This window comes from Liolophura sinensis, chromosome 7, assembly GCF_032854445.1.
Source record: "Liolophura sinensis isolate JHLJ2023 chromosome 7, CUHK_Ljap_v2, whole genome shotgun sequence".
Classification (NCBI taxonomy): Eukaryota; Metazoa; Mollusca; class Polyplacophora; order Chitonida; family Chitonidae; genus Liolophura; species Liolophura sinensis.
The window spans coordinates 58,895,838-58,911,009 of NC_088301.1; the positions used below are offsets into that span (position 1 = coordinate 58,895,838).

The 15,172-nt window shown below is 40.3% G+C and overlaps 1 protein-coding gene and 1 long non-coding RNA gene across 2 annotated transcripts; both read left to right on the forward strand.

Annotated features, from left to right (window-relative positions):
* Positions 1-3,926: 3,926 nt before the first annotated feature.
* On the forward strand, positions 3,927-10,363 carry LOC135469725 (kelch-like protein 36). Its single transcript, XM_064748290.1, has 2 exons — positions 3,927-4,232; positions 5,671-10,363. The coding sequence occupies exon 2, from the start codon at positions 5,711-5,713 to the stop codon at positions 7,496-7,498; it is 1,788 nt and encodes a 595-aa protein (XP_064604360.1). The 5' UTR covers positions 3,927-4,232; positions 5,671-5,710; the 3' UTR covers positions 7,499-10,363.
* A 542-nt stretch (positions 10,364-10,905) lies between these two features.
* LOC135471716 (uncharacterized) lies at positions 10,906-14,284 on the forward strand. Its single transcript, XR_010444464.1, has 3 exons — positions 10,906-10,943; positions 12,018-12,125; positions 13,500-14,284. It is a non-coding gene; the product is annotated as an uncharacterized LOC135471716 (long non-coding RNA).
* Positions 14,285-15,172: the final 888 nt, after the last annotated feature.

Genomic DNA, 15,172 nt, shown 5'->3' on the forward strand with positions numbered 1-15,172 from the left:
AGGGTGGATTCTGTTAAACGTCGTATTGGAAATGGTCTTGTGATTATTGACCAGAACGTCTATTTTGTTTGATGCCTGTATGGAATAATAATGTCTTTTTTGAACTGTGTCTCCACTGTCACAGACATCTACACCTTAGGCTCCCAATACTACAGACACCCACACCCATTGCCCCAACATTAAAGACGTACACACCTGTTCTCCAAGATTACACAGGCACTCACACCTGTGTCTCCAAGATTATACAGGCACCCAAACCTGTGTCTCCAAGATTATACAGGCACCCAAACCTGTGTCTCCATGATTATACAGGCACCCACACCTGTGTCTCCAAGATTACAGGCATCCACACCTGTGTCTCCAAGATTATACAGGCACCCACACCTGTGTCTCCAAGATTATACAGGCACCCACACCTGTGTTTCCACGATTATACCGGCATCCACACCTGTGTCTCCAAGATTATACAGGCACCCACACCTGTGTCTCCAAGATTATACAGGCACAAACACCTGTGTCTCCACGATTATACAGGCATCCACACCTGTGTCTCCAAGATTATACCGGCACCCAAACCGGTGTCTCCAAGATTATACAGGCACTCACACCTGTGTCTCCAAGATTATACAGGCATCCACACCTGTGTCTCCATGATTATACAGGCACCCAAACCTGTGTGTCCAAGATTATACAGGCACCCACACCTGTGTCTCCAAGATTATACAGGCACAAACACCTGTGTCTCCAAGATTATACAGGCACCCAAACCTGTGTCTCCAAGATTATACAGGCACCCAAACCTGTGTCTCCAAGATTATACAGGCACTCACACCTGTGTCTCCAAGATTATACAGGCACCCACACCTGTGTCTCCAAGATTATACAGGCACCCACACCTGTGTTTCCAAGATTATACAGGCATCCACACCTGTGTCTCCAAGATTATACAGGCACCCACACCTGAGTCTCCAAGATTATACAGGCACCCAAACCTGTGTCTCCATGATTATACAGGCACCCAAACCTGTGTCTGCAAGATTATACAGGCACCCACACCTGTGTCTCCAAGATTATACAGGCACCCAAACCCGTGTCTCCAAGATTATACAGGCTTCCACACCTGTGTCTCCAAGATTATACCGGCACCCAAACCTGTGTCTCCATGATTATACAGGCACTCACACCTGTGTCTCCAAGATTATACAGGCACCCACACCTGTGTCTCCAAGATTATACAGGCACTCACACCTGTGTCTCCAAGATTATACAGGCACCCACACCTGTGTGTCCAAGATTATACAGGCACTCACACCTGTGTCTCCACGATTATACAGGCACTCACACCTGTGTCTTCAAGATTATACAGGCACCCAAACCTGTGTGTCCAAGATTATACAGGCACCCACACCTGTGTCTCCAAGATTATACAGGCACCCACACCTGTGTCTCCAAGATTACAGGCATCCACACCTGTGTCTCCAAGATTATACAGGCACCCACACCTGAGTCTCCAAGATTATACAGGCACCCACACCTGTGTCTCCACGATTATACCGGCATCCACACCTGTGTGTCCAAGATTATACAGGCACTCACACCTGTGTCTCCAAGATTACACAGGCACTCACACCTGTGTCTTCAAGATTATACAGGCACCCAAACCTGTGTGTCCAAGATTATACAGGCACCCACACCTGTGTCTCCAAGATTATACAGGCACCCACACCTGTGTCTCCAAGATTACAGGCATCCACACCTGTGTCTCCAAGGTTATACAGGCACCCACACCTGAGTCTCCAAGATTATACAGGCACCCACACCTGTGTCTCCACGATTATACCGGCATCCACACCTGTGTCTCCAAGATTATACAGGCACCCAAACCTGTGTCTCCAAGATTATACAGGCACTCACATCTGTGTCTCCAAGATTATACAGGCACCCACACCTGTGTCTCCACGATTATACAGGCACCCACACCCGTGTCTCCAAGATTATACAGGCACCCACACCTGTGTCTCCATGATTATACAGGCACCCAAACCTGTGTATCCAAGATTATACAGGCACCCACACCTGTGTCTCCAAGATTATACAGGCACCCACACCTGTGTCTCCAAGATTATACAGGCACCCACACCCGTGTCTCCAATATTATACAGGCACCCACACCTTAGACTCCAAGATTATAGACACCCACACCTCTGGCTCCAGTGTTACAGACAAGCGCACCAACGGCACGAACATGAGCATCAGTGGCTTTAACGTTATAGCACACTTTCATGCTATAAATATATACATGAATTTCACAATTACCCTTTGTCGGTAAAAATATACACTACGAAAAGCTACATACATAAAGCCTATGACGTAGACTAAGTTAAAACTTATAGTTTTAATGACCTCAACACTCGCAAGTAAAACACAAAATTCATGGAGAGTGTGCATTTCTAGTACATGGATGGATGTATCTGACCAGTAGGATTGGGTAACAGGCCTACCTAAATGTAGAGAACGCCCATAAGGGAAAACTTCCACTGGAGAACAAAGCGTGGAGCACCTGTCAACTTCTTTCAGTCAAAATAGGTAAATATGATTTAAGTGACCATCACTGGTGAATTTAGTTTTTAAACATGAAGACCTCCTTTTATCTCAATACGTGGTTATTCATCGTTTCTCTTTGACTTTCAGTGAATAGGACACACATGTGCGGTGCATAGTGTTAGATATATAGGCATCGAAAAAGACATTCGTATTCGCGCCGGGTCAGCGGTGGTTAAAAGACAATATAGGCCTATTTGCTAATTAGCGCTGCTATGCTAGCGCTTTCGTTTTGTATAAAAAGCATAACAACGATTACACCGGCCATACTGCTTCCGATGCCACTGGAATATATTGTGTTGTAAACATAACATGACCCTGGCAGTGATAGTTAGCTTCTATTTAGACAATACCTTCAAATCGCTAAATAGCAAATATATTGTGTTGTACGCATTACTTCGGCTGGCTGTTTTGATTTAACCCGGGGCCTTATAGAGGCGACACATATAGGCCTACGTATTTTGATTATCAACAAATTATAAACTAGCATGGTACACAATCTGGGTACTAATTTCATTCATTTTCCTAGAGCACACATTCCGTCTTTCCCTCAAAGCTTAATATTGAAGGCTGTTTCTTTTTGCATGCATGCATGAATCCGCGTCCTAATTTCGTAGACTTAATGTACTGTGTTAGTTCTGGTGGTTTGTTTTTTCGCTAGGATATATCCTATATACGAGGTAATGGCTATATCCCAATTTTGGCCCGTGAACCCCTGACATGCACTCCCTCGCCTTTCAGTTCTCAGTGCACTGATTACAATACACTCCATACTCTCGTACCAACACGCCAAATATTAAATTTCACTCACTCACAGAACTGTAAAGCCGGTCACATGAAATTCGTTTAGTATGACATACACCGCCATTGATCTTGGTCCACGGGTAAATTCTGTGTCAAAGACCCGTTGTTGAATCCTGTTACAGGCCCCCTAGCTTCCTCCATCCATATAGCAGTTACAACCGTCGAGTAATTTAACTGTTTTTAAAAATACAAAAAAATAACAAAAATTTTCGGTTTGTAATTGAGGAACACTCTACCATGAGGGGAAAATAGTCCTAATACTGTGACATGTATTTCTTAAATGGAAAACTTTTAAAGGACGTTGTATATTTGGCTTTAACACGGTTGAGGAACTGTAGCGTTCGTCACGTCAGCATCTGCCCATCCGCGGGAACTGGTGCCATGCACTCGTGCACGCGCACTTGCGTGGGTATCCACGTGATGGAAGCATAACTCAGGTAATGCCTGCTCCCCAGCTTCGAAGGTGAATGTCAAGGCCGCTGACCTTAAAATCGCGCAAACTTCCCTTGCAGGTGGTAAGTGCTACAATGTCGTGGTGTATGTTAACTACGTAATCTGTAATATGTCTAAGAAGTAAATACAAGGGAACTTACGTATACTCGTTAGTACACCAACTGGGCAGAAGAATTAAAAGATTCACTCCTGGAATGGATTCAGATCTAAACGTCGCCCACGTCAGACGATAATAGTCTGGGGAAAAATCGGTTGTTTTTATTTTGATGACAAAGGGTTTATTTCTTGTACCAGGTGACATCATCATATCTGCTGCCTAAGACCCAAAGGGAAAAAAACGAAAGACGGACTATTGAGACCACCGTGACTTACAGGTAAATAATCATGATGTCTTCAGGTCTTTATAGTTATACATCTGTATCAAATACTACAACCAAGATCCTTTATTTTGATTTGTTGTCTTTGTTTGACTCCTGTTAAATATCAATACACACTTTTGATTTGTTATGGTTTGTACGGTTGACCTGAAAGCATGTCTTACTACTGCAATGATCATATTTGGTGACAAGTTATAAAAATGCAGAGGCGAAATTATTAACTGTAATTTTGGGTAAATTTAATGCCCCACTCCTATCTAGGCTGAAATTAAGCTGTGGTTTATATACATGACAGTTAGGACATAGGGCCCTATAGTGGACAAAGTATTTTTTTCACATAGGCCAAATATATTGTGACTTAGTTGGGCATTTGATTTATCAATTTTAAAAATTGGTTTAACATTTGTAAATCTATGATTAATGATGTTGTCTGGAGTCAGTGCCAGCACCATGTGGGATATATACAGTGTTATGTTCTAGGTACACTAGGTATAAAGCTAACATACTGTTATGATGTAGAGCATCAGATTTCCCAGATTACTTGGCTCTTGGTCTGATTCGTGTTCATGATCCCACCAGTGTGAAAGTCAAACCTTTGTAGTTAAAATGTAAACATATTTAATGATGTTCATAAAATGCTTAATCATTTAATGAAGGTAACTATTATTTAATACATTCTGAAAATATAATATGAGAAGAAATGTAGCATTTCTTTTTTTTTTTTTTTTCATAGTTAGTATTCCAGAGCTAAGTGTGAACACACATCCCATGCTTTTGACCTCTTGCAGAGGTCAGTGACACACTTCCTGATATCGCTAGGAAATACAGGTAGAGGGTAGTGGTCAACTGTGTACTTGATCTGAGGGTAAAGTAGGTCACATTTGTGTTTTCACCTGAGGACAAATGAAGGGGGTCAAATTCCTGCCCTATTTAATAAAAAGTATACAAAGAATATAATTTTCTTGAAGCTGGTGTTTATGGCCTGTTGTCCTCTTTGGATAATGTACTGTGAAATAAATGAAAATCCGGAAAGTGCTACATGTAATTAATCCATTTAGAAATCACGTAGTGAGAGAGGCTTGCGTGTTTGCCTGCCGTTTCATGTTTCTGTGGTACATTAGGCTCATGTGTTGTCTGTCTCGTGTGAGGTACACACATGTAGACCATGGAACACAGTGTTACATGGTTGTAAGGACCTTGCTGGGGATGGACTTACTGGATGAGATTCAGTTGTTTGCCAGAAAACTAAGTCAAACACAAAGAAGGTGCTTATTAATTTCTAACAGCTACTGCCTCATCTTCTCTTTGGATGTTGGTGAAATGATTGTGTTTATTGTTTATTATAAATGTATATTTTATCAGAAGTGAGGATTAGTGATGTTTGTGCGTTTAAAGGTTTCACCTTGTGATGTGTTTTTCTCTTGTTCTTTAACAGGGGTAATAATTGAAGATTCCTAAGTGATTCATCTTTAAGCATGGCATCAGGAGGAATGATGGAGAAGATCTCAGATGACCCAGAGTTTATCTACATGACTGACAACACCCTCAAGTACATAAACAAGAATCACAAGAAGGTTATGGCTAAAATGTACGACTACAAATGTGACATTAAACTGAAGGTTGGTGATGCAAAGTTCAAGGCTCACAAGGATGTCCTGTCTGAGGCGAGTGATTATTTTGGAGCTATGTTCAGCGTTGACATGAGAGAAAGAGAGCAGAAAGAAATTGAAATTTTTGAAATCAGTCCACATGGATTCTCTGCTCTGTTAGATTACTTTTACCATGGCCGAGTTTCCATATCACCTGATAACATTGAGGATGTGATTGAGGCTGCTCGATTTTTGCATGTGGAGTGGATTTTAGAAGTATCCTGTGACTTCCTAGTTCGGCATCTCAGCCTGGAGAACTATGATACAGTCCTTCATCTGGCAGACTTTTATTCCTTAGGAGATCTGAGATGGGACATTTCAAGATTTCTCGGCGAAAATCTCACAACACTGATCGAAGAGCCACGGTTCTATCAGAATCTAAGCTTTGAGTTGCTACTGAACTTTCTGAAAGAGAACATTTATGTTGAAATGAGTGAAGGCTATATCCTAAAGATTGTCCTGGACTGGGTTCATGAGAATTATGATGCCCGCCAAAAGTACCTGCCAAGACTGCTGGAGCATGTGAGGATGGGGATGTTGGAGCTGGAAGAGCTGGATAGACTCCCTGATGAGGTGCTGGACATTCCTGAGGTGTCCAAGGAGGTGGATGAGGCCAGACGATACATCTGCAGTATGACCACCCAGTCCCTCTACACCTCCAAAAAGTACCTACCTCGGGGATCACGGAAAGTTCTCACGATCATGGCAGCCTCTGAGGAAGCCAATGGAACTATTGTACTGTACAGGGATGCCAAGACACCAGGGATCTGCCAAGAGGAGTTATCCCCACGAGGCCTGGACACAGAGGTAGAGTTCACCAGCCAGGCCACCATTGGAAACTTCCTTTATATAGCTGGAGGTTATGATCATCAGTACTGCAGCTCTAACCGCTTGTTTCGCTTCGACCCACGCTACAGAGACTGGGTGGAACTTACCCCTTTGCTGCAGAAGCGGGTATCTTTCGCAATGTGTAGCTCAGACACAGCTCTCTTTGCCATTGGTGGGATTCACCACATGATTCACGGAGAAGATGATGAGGAAATCATTTTGTCTTCTGTGGAAATGTATGAGCCTGAAGAGAACTGTTGGAAACCTCTGTCACCCTTACCTCATGGCAGCTACGACCAGGCCGCTGCCTTTGTCAGTGGATCCCTGTATGTGTCCGGTGGTATAAGTTCAGATCCTGTGGATCCTGTTCCACTGAATTACTTTTACAGGTTGAAGGTGGATGGTGGGACTTGGCAACCATTGCCCTCTATGCTCCACAACCGCCAAGGTCACAGTATGACCCCTGTCAACGGGAAGCTTATAGTCATTGGAGGAAGAACGGCCCACGATGTGGCCACAATTTCGGACTGCTTGGCAAATGAGATGTATGACTTAGCAACTCATCAGTGGACTGAGATCACACCCACTCCTCCAGATATTGGGCATATATTCCGCTATGTTGATATTCTAGATGGTAAAATTGCATTCCTGGCCAGTCATGATGGTCACCAGTACATTTATTTTTATGATACAGAAAAGGGGAAAATTGAACCTGGTGATTATTGTGGCCGTGAGTATACACGTGTCACAACTTTACAAGTATCTTACCCAAGTGCACAAATATAACTTTAAGTGAACACCGCATCTGTATTAACCATTGGGCTTTCCTTGCGGAACATCATTCAATTCTCAAACAGTATGTTTTCTAAATTTATTTCTTGATTAAGTTAAATTTGAGTTCATTGCAATTCACATCCATTTATGTGGATATGGGTATAGGGAAATGTGATAAATATTTCATTAAAACTGCATTGAAAGAACACCACCAGAATCATATTACACATATGGGTGTCCCTGAAAGGTTACTTTGTTATTCATTAGTTGATCAGAATGTCTTGTATTTTTTGTATTTACTGCAAAGTTTTGGAGGAAATCGCAAAGTTGCCAAATGGTTAATTTAAACAAGATTTGTTACTTGTAATTACTTAATGATTTCATGCTTGATGCATGTACCTGTATATATTAAGTGTCTATATATGTTTGTGTTATGTGGGATCGCTTGGAGGCTAATGATTCATCTCCTATAAAGTGTATATTCAAGACTTTTACATGTAGGTCAATCTTGTGTGCAGAGTGGACGTGTAATATGCATATTCATTTAGTGTTACCTTGGAAACCGTCTCACCGTGTGAAAGATGATGTTGTGTTTATGCATATAAACAAGGTACAATGTGTCTGTATGCCTATTGAAACAGGCGGCTATCAGAACAAAATGGTGGTAGTATGAGATGCACATATCTTTATGGAGTCCTTGTCACTTGATTTTGTGAAAGGATTGGCCTTTTGCTGTTAATATTGAGCAATATGTATATGTTACAACATTAAATGAATCAAAATGTTAAGTAAGGAGTGTTAAGAGAGAGCATGTGAAACAAATTAAACTTCTTGCACTGTACTGTTTTGATAAGTTCTCAAGTATATTTTGAGTGTAAATCTCACCGAGATGACATCAGCCTATGTAATCACTGGTTTATAGATTTGTTGTAACTGTGCTGGGCATTCTGGGATTCCATGTACATGTAATATTACCCGCCTAATACAAGTACATACATGTATATATATGGGTTCATTTAATCCAGTCTTTTTGTTCCATATAATGGCATAAAAAATCAAGATTTTATATATGCACACGTTAGCAGCAACGTCTGAGTTACTTTCCAAAAAACATACCAGTGCACAGGTGTTTCTATTTTGTTATACTGGTATCTGAAGTGAACCTGCAGTTCACTTCAGTATTTTTTTGGGAGTTTTTACTCAAGATAATTATTCCATTAAGGTAAACTTACCTTAGTAACTGTTGATTGACATCAGCAGCACAAAACGGCTGTAGACTTAATGCCATTTTATCTGGTATCAGCTACATTCCAAGGGAAGATATCTGTTCACAGATTGTGAAATGACATTCCTGAATGTCTTCCCTTTTTATTGGTGTTCTTGATGATGTATATATTTTCTGTCCATTTGTTTGTTCATTGTGTTTCATGATGTTTAACTTACATGCATAAGTTGTTTTGTGTGCTGGAGAGAGAAATATTTTTTTTTTTACATATCCTTTGCAAAAGAGTCACATATGAGTACTATCTTAAAATGTTACATTTCTGATTTGTAATTTTGTCATTTTGATTTGTTATTCTTAGCTGTAAAATTTGGATGTTGTGATATGTAGAGTAGTATTTAATTTAGAACCTTACACTAGGATCTGCCAGATCTGAAATCTCCAGTCTATAAATAGCTTTCATGTATCAAACTAGTGCTGTCTAAATCATAGTTAGGGAGAATTCTTATTTATTACACAGTTTCATCTAGTCTTTGGTGAGATTATACTGCTTTTATATGATTTTGTTTTGTTTATTACTTTCTTTGCATACCTCATATTTTTAAAGAAGACTCTGGCCAGAGCATGTTAAGGTGTTTCTTTCCCACAACTTATTGTCCTACAGACACAAATGCTAATGGTAACTTTACTTATGTCATATTTTGAGGTTGTGAATCTGTATTTTTTGTGAGGTATCTATTGGATAATCAGCTAGAGCTCTTTTACACATTATGGTTGATTTCATAATTGATGTGACAGGTAAACTTAAATGTGTTCTCATCATTCTGGACATTCAAAAATGTGCTAAATAATAAACGTTCAGTTTACCAACTGACTCCATGAATAGTAGTTGTTAACTTGTGAATATTTTGCACCAGTGTGAAAATCCCTGGGATATGTGACAACAGTTTCATTGCTAAGACATAATTGTACTTGAAAGCTTGAGTTAGTACAATGCATACAGATTTGTAACTGTATAGACTTAACAGGTTGTGCAATTGTAGCTGTTTTGAGCTGTTTGAGCTTTTAACGTAATTAAGGCTTCAGTTATCAAATTTTGTTGAGAGCATTTTTAGAAAGCAAAGTAGATTTTTCGTTCCACCCTGAGTATTGAACTCTGAAAGGCAAAACCACTGTTCATTACCATCTGTGAGCATCAAGTTTATGTAGTTTGATATTTTCAGGAATAGGTGGCATGCAAAAGGATATGCTAACATTATATCTATTTCTTATTTTCAGTGTCATCATTGCATTCTCTATTAATATGTATATGTTTGTTAAGGAGGAGCCACAATTGTGACACCATGGAGTACTTTCTAAACACAGAGTAACTGACGGCATGCCTGTGCCTGTTTTAATGGTGTCATGTTTTAAGGGGTTTTCTCTAGAGGCTTTTTCATGTGATACTAGCATAGCGTGCAAATCCTGGTTTGTATTATGTTATACTTTTATACTTTCATTGCGTATGTGCGCTGTTTCATTGGTTTACAACGACGTTTATGTAAGATAGTTATACTTGAAAACGATAGTGCATCTAACTGTTTTATTTGCATGAACAATGTATTCTACGCTCCCATTACAGTGGTTTTTTGAATTAATGATTAAAAAAAACTTAAACTGAGCATTTGAATTTTGTTGTGTTCAGAAGTGTGTGTTCTACTTTTCATTTGGCTTACTACGGCCTTAGGGCGTTCACGAAGCATAACATTCGTTGTTCAGAAAATGAAATAATGTGATCATAAGTTAAAGTATGAATTTATCTTATAGCAAATTTTGATTTACCGATCATTTGTATTAAAACAAAATCTTGGTATAGTACATAATTTTTAATTGAATATAATTATATAAAAGCCTTGATAACATGGCGAGTATATTTCACAAGGCCAGCTCAGTAACAAAGGAGTGGGGAAAAAGGCGCCAATTTTTCGGTCGTATCCGTCTGCATTTACTGGACTCGTGATATCATCAGTGCTATTCTCGGCATACACACTTGGTTTGTTGATGTTTTGAGATCACTCACGTGTACAGCTTAAGAATAATATTTTTAGTGCACATGCGCGTTGAGAAGGTGAGTGGGGGAGCAGTTATTGCGAGTAGCTGTAGATGTGCACTGTAGGACGGTTAACGGTCGGTTTGCATTTGTTTGTAAACACTGACCGACGAAACATGGGAGACCTACTTCCGTCGCGAACACAGGTCAAAAGCTTGAGATATGAATGACGACTAAATACTTCACAGTCTATGCATATACAGATTCCAAATCCACTTCTTCGTTGTTCACCTGTCATGGAAAGCCATACAATAATGTTATTTTGCAGATACCAATTGATGTGTTTCCAGTGTATGCCCAGACATTGAGGCAATATGTGTGGTTACATGTAGAACGCATTGCATGTATTTTCTTCAGTGTGTCTTATCTTCTATGGTCATCATAAACACTGCACGCCTCAGTGAATTTAGGCTACTGCGCATAATCTTTTAGATGACGTTAGGTTCTATTTATGTTTTATAAAGATCTCATGATGTTGACGGAAGTATTTCAACACTTAGAGTAAACAAAACCCAAGCTTTTAGTCTGGAAATCTGATTCATGGGGTAAATATGCATTAAGATGAAAAGACATGTAAGTGTGTAATATCTGTATGTGGCGAAGAACCTGAAAGTAACAGCTTGTGTTTTTATAAGATAGGACTCGCACCACGCACATCCCGTTTGTTGTATTAAAAAGACTATAAATTAAACTAAATTTTAAAAAATGTTAACACTATCTGAGGAAAAAGATGTCTGTATGTTTTAGTTATGCTTTCGTGGCAAATGTTTATGTATAGGCCTATGCAGACAACGGAATAGTATCTAGTAATTTGTTTTGAAAACAGTTACATCACCAATACGACGTAAACATGGACGATATGTTTATATAAAATTCAAAGAGATAAAGTACGGTTTCTTCCTTCTTGTATTTACGAACAGTCCGGTGCTAAATTCATTGGAATGTTATTCAGGTCGCCATGATCTGTGGATTTTGAGACGTTAAAAGAATAATGAGATAACAACAGGCAAAATCTGAGGACTTTAAATTAATGTCGACAGTTGGACTTTTTTGTGAGTCGCGTAATAAAAAAAAATGAAGATTTGAACATTTGCCAAAGACCTGAGTCATTGAGTTATTTATAAATGGTGATGTGTTGATGTGCCTTTGACATACGACATCTGTATGGACCCTGATGTAGTGGAAAAGTGGTAAAATTCTCATAACTTTTCGTATTTCAGGTTTATTATCACATCTTTTGAAGAAAGGGGGCCCTTTCTGGCTAAGAGGTCTGACAGGCCGGCTCGTGACCAGTGAGGTCGGGCGTTCGAATCCAGCCCTCGCGTCAGGTGTGTGAGGCAAACACTATTCAAGGGGAATAATTCTAACTATATTCAGTGGCGCTGCTATCACGTGATTGTAGTGGAGCTGCCTCCATGTTGTTGATACATAATACACGTCCTGTCTCTCTCCTACTTTAAAGCCTTGTTCCTTCCATCAAACCACCATATTTGGCGACAACGATCACGGAAGAATTTACTACAGTTCACTTTAGCTAAGTTACAATTTCTGCTACACATTTTCTGATTTGTTCATTATTTACGATGATGGTTTTGAGGATTGACGCACCCGTTCAATTTCCCCCTTCACCCGATGCCGGACCGTGGCCGCAGTGGCAGCGGTTGTTTACTAACTATTTGAAGGCCTAGTGTACAAATGGAGTACACTAGCAGCGAGAGAAAGACTGCAAGTTTACTTCATTTTCTCGGTGCAGAAGGCCAAAGAATCTACTACACCCTACCTCCTTCCCCAGGGGAAAATGCCAACGAAAGTGCTATGGTGGCATTAAAGAAACATTTTTCTCCTGTGGTCAACGTTGTTACACAAGGTCATCGCAGTCACGAGACGGTAGTTTCCTACATTGCCACACTGCGTGAATTAGCGTCCACTTGTGACTGTGGGACTTTACAAGACGAGATGATACGCGATCAGCTGATCGGAAAAATTTTCAGCCCCAGAATTACATAGATTACTGATTGAAATTGATTTAACAATGAACAAAAGCAATTCAAATGGCCTGCTCAGCAGAGTCCGCTATGAAAGAGGCCCAAACTCTCACTGGCACCAGTGTGGATTCTGCCGGCGCTGAGGTACGTTATAATCGTTCTAAATAACAGCCCCAGAGCAAACCTCAGCTGAAACCTACAGAAAATTCACCTAAATGTTGATATCGACACCTGACCAATGGCCGTCACTGCCCCAGCACCAAAACAAGGCAACCTACTTCCAAAGTGAAGTGTAATGTGAGTGTGAACAACGTCCCTCTGAATCTGATGGTCGATAGAGGCTCAGAAGCTTCCATCCTGTCAACAGAACTGTTGGATAAACATTTTTTAAGACAGGCTGTACAGCCTTATACTAGTTCAATTACTGGGTACACTTCTTACTTACTGCTGTTTGTTTCAAGGCTAACGTTACATATAAACACAAATGAAGCCCAGCCAATTTCATTGTTGTTGAGCAAGGTACGAGTCTGTCCGGGAACGATTTCATACAGGCCCTTGATATCATAATACAGTGTAGTTCACTCTCATGTTTGTCTACAAATGTTAGTACGCCGAAGATTTCCAACCCGGCTGTTCAGACGGCAAGAAACAGAAACCCTAGGGTAAATGAGGAATCTAAGACCACGTTCGCTAATGAATTTCCAAATTTATTTTCAGACAAGTTTGGAAAGGCAAAGTGGTTTGGCACGCGATAAAGCTACGACCTGACGCAGCTCCCGTTCAGTCCAAACTCCGTTGGTTACCCTTTACGATTCGTGACGACATATCTAATGAACTGAGACGTCTGAAGGACGCGGATGTCATCGAGCTGACATGTCATCCCGTACAACCTTGACCGGCGGTTACTCCCAAACCGAGCGCTGGTACTCGTAAAAGCAGGCATCCGCCAGTGTGGGCAAAAGACTTTGTGGTGGACATAAAGAATTGAACGTTGAAACTGAAAGAAGCTGAGGTTGTTAGGAATGCTTGGATCAGATTGTAGTGAACACTATAGGATGTTCTGTTGGTTTAAAATGTATTGGTAAGACGTTTTGTCATTGTTTAAATCGACGTTTAGGAACAGAGTTCGATTTCGTTCATTAGTCAGTTATTCATTGTGATTCGTATTTAGTTTTAAGTCGTGGATGCTAACATATATTTAGTTGTTGTATCTTTTTAAACGAGAGGGGAAATGTGGCATCCACTATTCAAGGGGAATAATTCTACCTATATTCAGTGGCGCTGTTATATATCACGTGATTGTAGGGGCGCTGCCTCCATGTTGTTGATACAGAATACACGTCGTGTCTCTCTCCTACTTTATGGCGTTGTTCTCTACATCGAGAACTTAAAATTACGTACACAGTGTATGCGGATAAAGAGTCATATCTGAGAGAATTTTGGTATTTAAAAATGAAAGCTTCTATGATTTAAACAGGTTGAACACAGTCTTTGAAGTTGTATATCTCATGAAGGTGAATTAAAAGGTTTTTTGTGTATATATCGAAAGGACAACTTGTGGTTCAATGAATCCTCGGTAATTCTTAGGAATAAAATTGAAGAATTATACTTATAATTTAGTTTAAACATACATTTCAACGTCAAAATACAAAGAATCAAGCCTGTAAGGTAATCCAACTTTATTATCTCTCAAGGTCTTAGCAATAGATGTATCGGGTGGGCATAAAAAAATAGGCCGTAGGCCTACTTTGACACTCAACATGTCCGAAACCCTCTTACGTCAGCTTCTAAACATTTACGCACTCAAGAGCCATTATGTCCTAACTATACAGACCAAATTTCTATTTGATCCTTTAAAATTTCTGTTCATGGGACCAAAATCAAAATAGAGTCAAAAACGCATGTTCTGGGCATTTCAAAATGATGTTCTACATTGTTTTACTTGAAAAGGTGATCAAATAGTCCTCCATCTTGTCGGTAGACGGCGCGCAAACGTTTCTTTTATGAACTGATTGAGTCCCGAATCTCCTTGAGAGTCATTTTTTTCCAGCAGTTCTTGATGCGTGCTTTCAGTTCATCCTCAGTGAATTTTTTCATGCGACCGTCATAAACCTTCTCGCTCAGAGAAAGGTCCATGGGATTGCAGCCGGGGCTTTGCGGTGGCGACTCGTACTTAGTTATGAGTAAAGGAGTCACTTCCTCAAGATGCTGCTGTGTTGCACGGCAGGCATGGGATGGCGTGCTGTCTTGCTGGAAGACAAAGTCATTTTCTGGGTACAACCGGCGAAAATCAGGGAGCAGGCCACGATCGAGAAGTTTCATGTAATTTTCGGAATTCACCTTAGTCTTTTCGGTATCCATAAAATGTATGCGGGTTATTCCGCGCCAAC